The sequence below is a fragment of the Rhinopithecus bieti genome, unplaced genomic scaffold (genome assembly GCF_001698545.2).
Source record: "Rhinopithecus bieti isolate Rb0 unplaced genomic scaffold, ASM169854v2 scaffold_12138, whole genome shotgun sequence".
Classification (NCBI taxonomy): Eukaryota; Metazoa; Chordata; class Mammalia; order Primates; family Cercopithecidae; genus Rhinopithecus; species Rhinopithecus bieti.
In genome coordinates, this window is record NW_016807121.1 from 803,403 (window position 1) to 814,690 (window position 11,288).

General features: G+C 39.7%; 1 protein-coding gene across 1 annotated transcript in view; it reads right to left on the reverse strand.

Annotated features, from left to right (window-relative positions):
* The window catches only part of ITFG1 (integrin alpha FG-GAP repeat containing 1), a 297,020-nt gene that overhangs the window by 198,620 nt on the left and 87,112 nt on the right, over positions 1–11,288 (reverse strand). Inside the window, 2 exon segments of the mRNA XM_017880291.1 lie at positions 1,029–1,110; positions 11,067–11,131. Of these exon segments, the coding sequence (XP_017735780.1) occupies positions 1,029–1,110; positions 11,067–11,131 (147 nt within the window).

The following is an 11,288-nucleotide window of genomic DNA, read 5'->3' on the forward strand; positions in this document are numbered from 1 at the left end:
TGTCAGGACACATCCATATGACACTGAACTGTGAGTTGATTTAGTTAGCTGCATAAAGAGCAGCAGAGGCAACAAGAACAAAAAACAGGTAAGTCCAATGAATAGACTCAAACTACAATTTGAGATGAGGTTCCACTAGGTTGCCCAGGATAGTCTTGAACTCCTCAGCTCAAACAGTCCTACCAAGTAGCTCGGGCTACAGGTGAGAGCCACTGTATCCAGCTCATACTCTAACTTCCTGTGCTCTTGCTATAAGCCTGTCACTGTGCTGTATTTACATTGTGCTGTTCATAATAGCCTTTAGAGGTGGATATTATTGTCATTTCCACTTTATATATGAGGAAACTGAGGTATCTGAACATGGTGATGTCTCATCTACATGTTGAGGAAAGCCTACGGTGTTTACTGGCATAATGAAGGATCGGCGGGACGGGAACAAGCACTGAACAGCTTTTAGGTGGGGGTCACCCAGACCACTTTCCCATCTAATATAATTACTCTGACAAATGATAAAAAGAGCCACACGTGCTTTGGAAGTTCCTGACCAATATGAACTTAATTGTGCAGAATCTTATGGAAAACAGAAATTCATATGTCCTCTTTTGGGTAATTCATAATAGATATTACTCTGCTTTAAAATTAAGTTGTAAATAAAAATGGCTTTTAGTACTGGTTTTAAGAGGTCAGATTAACTCCTTCACTTCTATTTGTTCCATATGTTGGATATACATGAAGAATTTATGGTAATTAATACCTGGTATTCTTTAGAAAAAGTCTCAGTAGATTTTCTTGTTTTGCATACTACTTCTGCAAACAGTATTACACTATTTTTTAAATACATTATAAATTTCTCCTTATTTCATTAAGGAATTGACATGTCATGTATAGTACTATTATAGAATAGGGATCTTTTGAAGCTATAATAGTTATTTCCTGCTATGGGGAATTAACATAAATAGATCAAAAAGAGGGAGAGAATTGGAAAGACAAAAGCCTTTTTTTTTTTTTTTTTTTTTACCAAATCTTACCAAAGTCTGCAAATGCTGACTGTCCAACCACCATCATATTTTGAGGTTTTTCCAATATAGTACTGACAGAGAAGTTTCCATCCTGTTAAATGAAGAAAACTTTGAATTAGACCATCTTAGTCCACTCACTTGTTAAGTGTAAAACAAAGCATTCTAACTGAACTAGGGAAATAAATAACTTCAGGATTTTGTTGTGTTGCACAAAAATTATTCCAATCTCCTGTTTCACTTTTATTTTGAAGCAAAGGAAACTCCTGTGCGTTGAAGACGAAAATATGAATCTGGTATGCTTTCCTTGCTGTCGATTCTGGTATATTTTACCATTTCATCATCATAATTTCAGAGAGTAATAATTTCAAGTACTGTGGAAGGCTTTGGAAATATAAAGAATTATAAAACTAGTTCCTACCCTCAAAAACTTACAGTCATTTGGGAGATAGAATACAAGTCAGAAAGAAAGCTTTTCTGACGGTAACACATAAACAGTATAAGTACAAAGACATGTTTTGCAGATTTTAACGGAAGAAGATTCTGTTGGGAACAATTAAGAAAAGATATTGAAATGAGAGGAGAATTCCATTGATCCTTAAAGTGCCAATCCATCAATTCAAGTTTACCTATCAATTAGAAGGGAAGCAAAGGATTACAACAGCAGCCACGTGCTGACTGAGAAGCAGGGGTGTCTAAGCTAAACAGAAAAGGAGAGCTTATTAGCGATCCTTTGTTTCACTCACTCTTTCCAAACAAAAACAGCACACATCTGACTACCAAAAACAATATGCATTTCTTTAAATTATTGCCCTTCCCTTCTATAATTTTAGATTATTATACAAGAAAAAGTAATCAAAACAATGAATTTGAAATTTTGAGCTCTCAAGTTTGTACAGAGTTCTTATCACTGACCTCTCTATTTTCTGTTTGAGATACTGACTCTGATTCCTACATACTGTATACAGGATATCTGTATACTTTAAAATGAGTTTTTCCTTCTTTGTTTCTCTAAGGATACTGTAGATCTGTCTGAGTGAAAAAACGAGCACTGGTTTTCTCCCTTACGCTCTCACACAAGAATCAACAGACATAAGACTTCTGTGACTACATGTGGGGGATTTTCCCCCGCTATAAACAAGCAATCATTTCTGCAGTGGATATCACCTGGCTTTCCTTTAATTCCACATGTTGAGGGCTCAGTCCCCCAAATTATCCTAGACACCAGTCCCCCACGTTATTTGGACCTCCAGTATTTCTGCCTGACCAGCTTCAAGTTGGGACTCACACCACCTACTCTTTGGATTCACAGCTGGAGTGGCTCGCAGAACTCTGGGAAACATGTTTACTGAGGATATTATAGAGGATATTACAAAGGATACAGATGAAGAGAAGAGTAGGGCGAGGTACGGAAGGGTCACAGAGCTTCCATGCCCTCTCTGGGCACTCCACCTTCCAGGAACTTCCCCACCTGTTCAGCTATCAGGAAGCTCTCAGAACCTAATTCTTTTAGGTTTTTAAGACGGCTTCATTATGTAGGCATGATCGGTGAAACCGCTGGCCACTGGTGATTACTTTAACCTTCAGACTCTCACCCGTCCCTGGAAGTAATGGGGAGGGGCTAAAAGTCCCAATCCTCTAATTATGTATTGGTCATTCTGGTGACCAGCCACATTCTGAAGTTATTTTGGGGTTGCCATCCACCAGTCAACTCATTAGCATATAAAAAGACATCCCTTTGGTGATTCCAGGTCTTTCAGAAGTTGTATGTTAGGAAATAGGGACTAACATCAAATATGTATTTCATAATATCACAATCTGCAAGTCGGTTTCTTAAGAAATCATTGCTGATCTTTACAGAGAAATGCACTGCTATAACAAAAGCACAAAACCCAAATGCTTGAGGACCATGAGTAAGGAAATAAGATTTTTCTTGTGACAAGCAGTGTTCCAACTACTTTTACACTCCATTATCCCTGTGCAGAAACATGTTTCCCCTCCCATTATTAAAGCATCTGATGTACTTTTAAATGATTTTCTACAGACATCTTATTTAGTAAGGGTATTAAGCCTTAGGCTTTCCCTCCAGTCTTACCTAGAACCTGAAACTGCATTAGAGATGTGTCAAAGTTGCCAAATCCCTAGGTGAACTGTCAAGTGCTTTTGCAGTTTAGAAAGATCACAGCATTGGCTGGGCGTGGTGGCTCACACCTGCAATCCCAGCACTTTGGGAGGCTGAGGTAGGCAGATCACTTGAGGTTAGGAGTTCGAGACCAGCTGACCAACATGATGAAACCCCGTCTCTACTAAAAATACAAAAAAAATTAGCTGGGTATGGTAGTGCACACCTGTAATTCCAGCTACTAGGGAGGCTGAGGCGGGAGAATCATGTGAACCTGGGAGGTGGAGTGAGCAAGTGAGCCAAGACTGAGTCACTGTACTCCAGCCTGGGTGACAGAGCGAGACTCCATCTCAAAAAAAAAAAAAAAAAAAAAGGAAAGACAGATCACAGCATTCTGTAGAGTGTATACAGTGTTTCATGAATGAATGGAAAAATCTCTCTTAAAACATATCAGCCTCCTATGAGATAAAGCTGAATGTCAACTCAATATACTAACTGAAGTGAACAAGTTACCCCACTGAAGGTCTATGAATTTGGGTAAATATATCTATAAATATACAGATATAACCTCATGATTTATCTCCATCAAGAAACATTGAAGTAACAGCCTTCTATGTCTTCTAAGATGCCACTTTTACACTGAACATCAATAGAAGAGCAATGCCCACTTCTAATTGCTGGAGGAAAAGAATACATTCTGACCATAGTGAGAGTAAGCAGAACACATTATACATATGACAGAGTTGGGGGAAAAGACAACACTTTATTAGACAACTTTTCCATTATTATCATTACTTGTTCTTTGCTTAGCAGTATAGACATATATAACTTCATTTGCATTCAGATTAGTTACTTACATATTTAATATGTAACAAAATGATTTAATAAACTGCATCATCAATATATTTTATCTCAATAGATAACACATTTTAAAGTGTAGCACAACTACACTCATTTTCAAAGATGAAGCTGCTCTGTAGCTATTAATGAGGGAAGAGAAACATGATAAATACTGTTTTCCATTTTGTACATATTCTGTGAGACCAGTATGGTGCAAAGAACACCAGACTTGGAGGAAGGTGAGGTGGGTTCCAGTCCTGCTTTCATTGAAAAGTTATGTCACTTTGGGATAGCCACTCACTGTTCTAGGCTTCAGTTCTTCAGTTTTTAGAAGGGGTTAAATGTACTGTCTACTTGCAGGGTTCTGGAGAGGTCAAATGGAATGAAAGATAACAAAGTGTTCTGCAAAACGCAACGTATCAGGCACCTGCATGGTACTGTCATAATGGCAGTCCTGTGCTTATGATCTGCAAGTACTTTTTTCACAGGCTGCCATTTGGTCCTCATTTACTCCATGGTCTGACTTTCTTTTTTACTTTTGGATTGGAATCTCCACCTATTTGTATATTTATGTTCTTCAGTATGAGAGTAATTTTGCTATGAAACAAACAACATTACTTTTTTTTACACTGTACTATTTTTTAAAAACTGATAAATAATAATTATACATACTCATGGGGCACACAGTGATGTTGTGATACTTGTAATGTATAGCGACTGGATCAGGGTTATTAGCATATCCATAATCTCAAACATTTATCACTTCCTCCTATTCAGAATACTCAATATCCTCCTCCTTCTTTTTTTTTTTTTTTTGAGATGGAGTCTTGCTGTTTTGCCCAGGCTGGAGTGCAGTGGCACAATCTCGACCACTGCAAGCTCCGTTTCCCGGGTTCACGCCATTCTCCTGCCTCAGCCTCCTGAATAGCTGGGACTACACGCACCTGCCACCACACCCAGCTAATTTTTTTGTGTTTTCAGTAGAGATGGGGTTTCACTGTGTTAGCCAGGATGGTCTCGATCTCCTGACCTCATGATCTGCCTGCCTTGGCCTCCCAAAGTGCTGGGATTACAGACGTGAGCCACCATGCCCAGCCTCAATATCTGTGAGGAAAAGAAAGGTCAGCCTGTTACTGTGTTATTATAGAAAGAAGTAAGAGTTTAAGCAAGACTCCATTGGCCGCTGTATTTGGGGATGAGCTGTTAATCTGTGACTCTACCCCCAATCTTGTCCTTGCCAAGAGACATCGTTTTGTGGGTGATTAACGGTTTAAAGGTAGTTTTGGGCTGCTAACGAATGTGCTTTGCTTAAACAAATGCCTGAAGGCTGCTTGTGGTTAAGCGTCGATTACCATTTGCTCTTAAATTCTCAGTAAAGAAAAAACATCTGTCTCCTGCCCATCCCTGCGGGCAATTGGAACACTCTCCCTGTATCTGCTATGTTCTTTACTGCCTTGATTTACTCCCTTATCTTTTGAGCAATAAATACTGGGAGGGAACTCAGAGACCTGCGGCTGCCGGTGTGGTCCTCTGCTAAGCTGAGCACCGGCCCCCTGGCGGGCCCCCGCTTTTCTTTCTTCTATACTTCGTCTCTGTGTTTATTTCTTTTCTCAAGTTTCTCCGTGTCCACCTAACGCAGAGCACCCACAGGTGTGTAGGGGCAGGCCACCCTCCCTTCAAATATCCTCCATCTAATAGTGGCAGGAGACAGACAAATTCCTAGGCAGATAGGGATGGGTCCCCAGTGAAACCCCACCTTCAAACCAAAGAAAAACTAAACTGAATCCAAGCAGCCAGTTCCGGGTAAAGTCCCCGACCAGAGTGAGAACTTCCTTGATGCCTCTTAGACAATAAAATGGTGCTTTTACCAGGCCGCCATGGACCAATCAACATGCACTCCCCCATTCTGAGCCCATAAAAACCCCAGACTCAGCCACATGTGGGGATTCCCTGCCTTTGGGTAGGGGCTGCGCACTTCAGGTCCCCTCTCCGCTGAGAGCTATTCTGTTGCTAAACAGAACTCTTCTTCACCTTGCTCAATCTCTGGTTGCCCACTGTAACACCCGCTTTAGGGCCCTGCAGTTGCTCGTGTCTCCAAGTTTTTCAGGCACCACCGTGCTCCCTTCATCCAAACTCGGGCACCTAAGTCAGAAGCTGCTTGTGGTACGCCTGGATGCGCCTCAGCCTTGCATGGAGTTGGTGCCTGGAGCAGCTGCCCTGCACTCACTTGCTCATACACCCCTCATCACGCTGTGCCTGGCTTGCCCACAGTGGGTGTGAGACTAGGGCTGGTAGCGCGAGCCAAGCACAACCTGCCAGGTCGCATGGGCAGAGCCAGCCCAGTGGTTGTAAGTGAAACTTGAGCAGAGGCCCCACCAGCGGTGGAGGTCTCTAGCTGGCGAAGTGGCACTGAAAAAATCCTGTGTCGATTTCCAGTCAATTCCAGTTATTTGAAACTATATATTATTGTTAACCACAGTCATCCTGTCAACTGTAGTGCTATGGAAGACTAGAAATTATTCCTAGTTAGCTGCAATTTTGTATCCTTTGACTGCAGCATTTTTTTACTGTGGTGTTCTTACCGATATGCACTGTTTCCCTGCAATCGAAAATTCAACGAACTCACTAGGGGCTCTATTGCAGCCACCTCTTTATCTTTTCTTTTCCAAGTTGGTTTCTGGAATTATTGTGTACTAATTTCAATGACTTAAGGGTAGAAGGTTTAGAAACAGATTTCCTAGTTCAACTCTCAGCTCCACTGTTTGCTAGCCATGAGGCAGGAATAAGTTAGTCCTTCTCTAAGCATTCCTTGACTTATTAAAAAATGTAATTTTACAAGGATTTTGAGGATTAAGGAGATAATCCATATAAAATGCTCAGTATAGTGCCTAGCACATAGCATGTATTTAGTTAACGTTAGTAATAGTGTAGTAGTAGCAGGAACACTAGTAGTAACTACTGCTACCACAACTACCAAAACCACTGAAGCAGTTAACCCACACCAGTTGACAAGGAGACTTTCTGCCATTTTCTGCTTGAATTCCAACCAAAAGTGTCATGTGGTAGCAAGTAGCCTTTCACGGATGACTACCAATGCTTTGGCTTTCATGTTTAACATTTAATGTTAAAACTGCCATATTTATAAAGGTAAAAACTGACCATGAAGCAGTATGTAATGACGACTGCATGTTCCTATCTTTATTCATGTAAAGTAATGGTTCTCAACTGAGGCAACTTTAGTCCCCTGAGAACATTTGGCAATGTCTGCAGACATTTTTGATTGTCACAACTGGGGGGTGGTTACTATGAACTAGTGAGAAGAGGTCAGCGATACTGCTAAACAACAGATAATGCACAAGACAGTTCTTCACAGAAAGAATTATCTGGCTCAAAATGGTGACAGTGCCAAGGATGAAAAATTCGGACATAAAGGGTGTCCAAGGATCTGGTTTTGCCATTCTTAACTCTTCCTTCATGACACTTATCTACTTTCTTCCTTGAGTTCTGTTCCTACATTTCCAACCACTTCCTTGTCTCTGTTTTTTGCTTTTTAAAAAATAATTTTAATATAGAGATGAGGTCTTGCTCTGTCGCTCAGGCTGGGGTGCAGTGGTGCAATCATAGCTCACTGCAGCCTCAAACTCTTGGGCTCAAGCAATCCTCCTGCTTCAGCCTCCTGAGTAGCTGGGAGACATGTCTCTATTCTAAAATAAATTTTCCTGCCCCAAATTAGTTACTTCTTTTGTCTTTTCTATTTCTCTCTCTTTTTTTAAAATTTTTTTGAGATGGAGTCTTGCTCTGTTGCCCAGGCTGAAATACAGTGGCATGATCTCACTGCAACCTCTGCCTCCCAAGTTCAGGCAATTCTTCTGGCTCAGTCTCCCAAGTGGCTGGGATTACAGGCATGTGCCACCACACCTAGCTAATTGTTTTATTTTTAGAAGAGATGGGGCTTCACCAGCTGGCCAGCCTGGTCTTGAACTCCCAACCTCCAATGATCTGCCTGCCTCAGCCTCCCTAAGTGCTGGGATTACAGGTGTGAGCTACTGTGCCTGGCCTCTATTTCTCTTATTGCTCACCAGAACAAAACGTTAAGTAAGCATTGTGTTAATGGTCATCCTGTATTCTCATATCTAACCCTTCTTGTCTATTCTCAACATTTCCTTCTTTAATCATTCATCTCTTTCCCACGTTATTATAAATTCCTCCTAAATTTATTATAAACTTTAATCTCCCCACCTCCAGATGTTGCATGCTAACCTATCTGATATACAGTGGCCAATTTAATTGCAATAATGAAGGTTCTATTCATCTCATTCTCAGTCCTAAAACAATAGCTTCTCAGTAGATTTTTAAGAGATCAAATTACTTAGTTTAGAGATCAAAGCTCTTGCTGATCTTATATAAACTAATTTTTCTAGTCTTACATTCCATTATCTCTTTTATGTTCTGGCCTAAACCAGCCACTTTCCACCATCTGGATGTGTCCTGTGTCTCCTGTGCAATTTCTTGCCTGCCTTTTCCTCTTTCTCACTTCCAAATCACTAAAATCCTTTAATTCATACTATCCATGTTGAATACCACATCTTTTTCTTTTTTCCTTTTGAGACAGAGTTTTGCTCTTGTCGCCCAGGCTGGAGTGCAGCGGTGCGATCTCAGCTCACGGCAACTTCCCCTTCCCGGGTTCAAGTAATTCTGCTGCCTCAGCCTCCTGAATAACTATGACTACAGGCATGCACCACTATACCAGGCTAATTTTGTACTTCCAGTAGAGAAGGGTTTTCACCATGTTGGCAAAGCTGGTCTTGAACTCTTGACCTCAGGTGATCTGGCCGCTTCAGTCTCCCAAAGTGATGGGATTACAGGTGTGAGCCACCACTCCTGGCCTAAATACCATGTCTTTCTTGAGGCCTTCACTGATAATTCTGCAACCAAATAGAAGCAGCTGCTCTTTGAATTCCTGTAGCATAATGTATATCTCATCATACCAGCCAGGGTCATCCATACTCACATTCCAGCTCCTAGCCTACAAGCCCTATTCACTTCTGTATCTGCCAGAGCACTACCATGGGGCTGTATAGATAACTGATATGTAAAACGATTTGTTGTAGCTTTCATTCTTCCACTAGCTAATGTGGTTTTATAGGCTTTGAGGTTTCTTTGGCCAATTAGTATGCGACTGCAAAGTCTCTGTCCAATCTTTAATTGAAAATGATCATTCATTTGATGAAAACCACACTTTACCTATACTAGTTAATTCTGAATCTACTAATGATTAACTATTGTTACTGTGGAAACTGAGAAAGATTATCTCCTTGACCAAACTTTGGTTAGGCTCCTCTGAGAACTCTGCTTAACTTATCCCAACCACTACCCTGCCCAAGTAATTTCCCTTCCACTGACCCCCATCCTGCTCATTGGTTAAAACATCCTGATTTTCCTTGTTGTATTTGGAGGTGAGTCCAATCTCTTCCCCCTACTGCAAAACCCCACTGTAGGAGCCCTCTCAAAGAAAATCTGCCTTACGATCTTTAACAACAGTTTAAAAATACTTTTTTTCTTTAAAAGTTGCTTACTGACCCAGTCACTTTATAAGAACAGTCCTTAGTCCCCATTTCCTAACAGCGAATTTATTAGTTTTCTTTAAAGAAAACAATAATAAAATACCCTATCAAAATCTATTTTCTTCATCAAGAATCTTCTCCTATTGAGTTGCTTCACTCCACTACGTTTAATTCAGCCTAGACTGAAAGAACCTCATATACTTAAGGTTGCTTCATTATGTTCTACAGATATCCTACCTATTTATAATGAGGCTTCCCCCGACCCCCAGATACAAGTTAATCAAATACACCTCTCATTTTCTAATACTACAAGATTCATTTGCGGTAGCAATGAAAGGCTACCTGCAAACAAACTTCCCCCAGCAGTGGGGACTTAATGTATGGCAGTCATAAAAATATAGCAACCATATTTCTATCATCAGAAAAACAAATATAACTACATTTTAAAAAAAAGTACTACATTAGTCTTTTTTGATTTAGATGTCTTACTTTCCCTTGCCCCATTAAAAAAGAAAAAAAAAGAATCAAATTGCTGAGCTTGGAAGTAGTCGGAAGCTCTGATCTCATCTAAACAAAGCAACCCCCCATCGTAGTTTCCTTCCATGAAGAGATCTGAGTCATGACCAGCATCACTTACCATATTATGAAGCATGGCTAATAATGAGTCTCCTTCCATAAGTTTGTGCTTTACATTTCAAAATTTGCTTATTTTTCATCAGCATTTTAATAAAATTTATAAAAAGTTATGGGTTTAATTTGGATTGAATAAAATACAATCAGGAGTTGCAGATGGGAAATCAACAGACCTAAAATTAAAACTCGATAAATGCCTACTGCATGTCAGGCATGATCTTCACAAAGATCTTGTGAAGCAGAGGCTCTTACACCAATTTTCTGTGTGTGGAAAGTGGGGTTCGATACTTGGCCAATACTTCACGAATATCACTGTGATGGCCAGTTTTGTCTGGTAATTAACTCATCATATAACTCACATCAAGCTAAAGGTAAAATAAAATCATGACATCAGTTTGGGAATCTTCTACTTACAATTAAAAAGAAACAAAATAAAACCCTCTTGGGAAAGATTTCTTGATCCTAGTCAACCTGGCAGTAAGTTTGGTGTTTGTTGTCTTATTTCTTTACATAAGCCTAAAGGCAAAGGGGAAAAATTAGTCTTTCTAAAATAGTTTTTTTCATAAACCATCATGCTGACAAATTAAGTGACAGTAACCTCTCTCAACAGCTGACAGCATAGCAGGGGTCCTGTTAACATGCACATTAGGGCAGCCTGATTGGTTTAACTGGCAGTCATGCCTAAAAACCTGCAGAGGAATTGATGCTGAATGAATCACTTCCTTCAGCAATATTCAGTAGTTTTGAATGCAGCAATGCAACCAAAGGCTCTTAAAGTTTTCTATTTATTGTTGAAATCAACCAAGTGATTATTTTCATTTTATTTTCTAAAATTGTGTGCTTTTACTGAAAGCCATCATTTTAAAATGCTTCAAAGAAAAGATTTCTTACCAAATTTTCCCATATCTCAAACTGGAAGGTACTAGTGGTGGCATTCAATGTCGTCAGGAATAAATCTACAAGGAAAAATAATAAAAATGTAAAGTATTGTAGTCTTACTGATGTGTACATTTAAAACAGAAAAAAACTGCAATACATTAAAATAATAAGATCCTAAACATATTTTAAATATATTTTAACAAGTTTTATCCCATCAAAAAAAAAAAAAAGCGG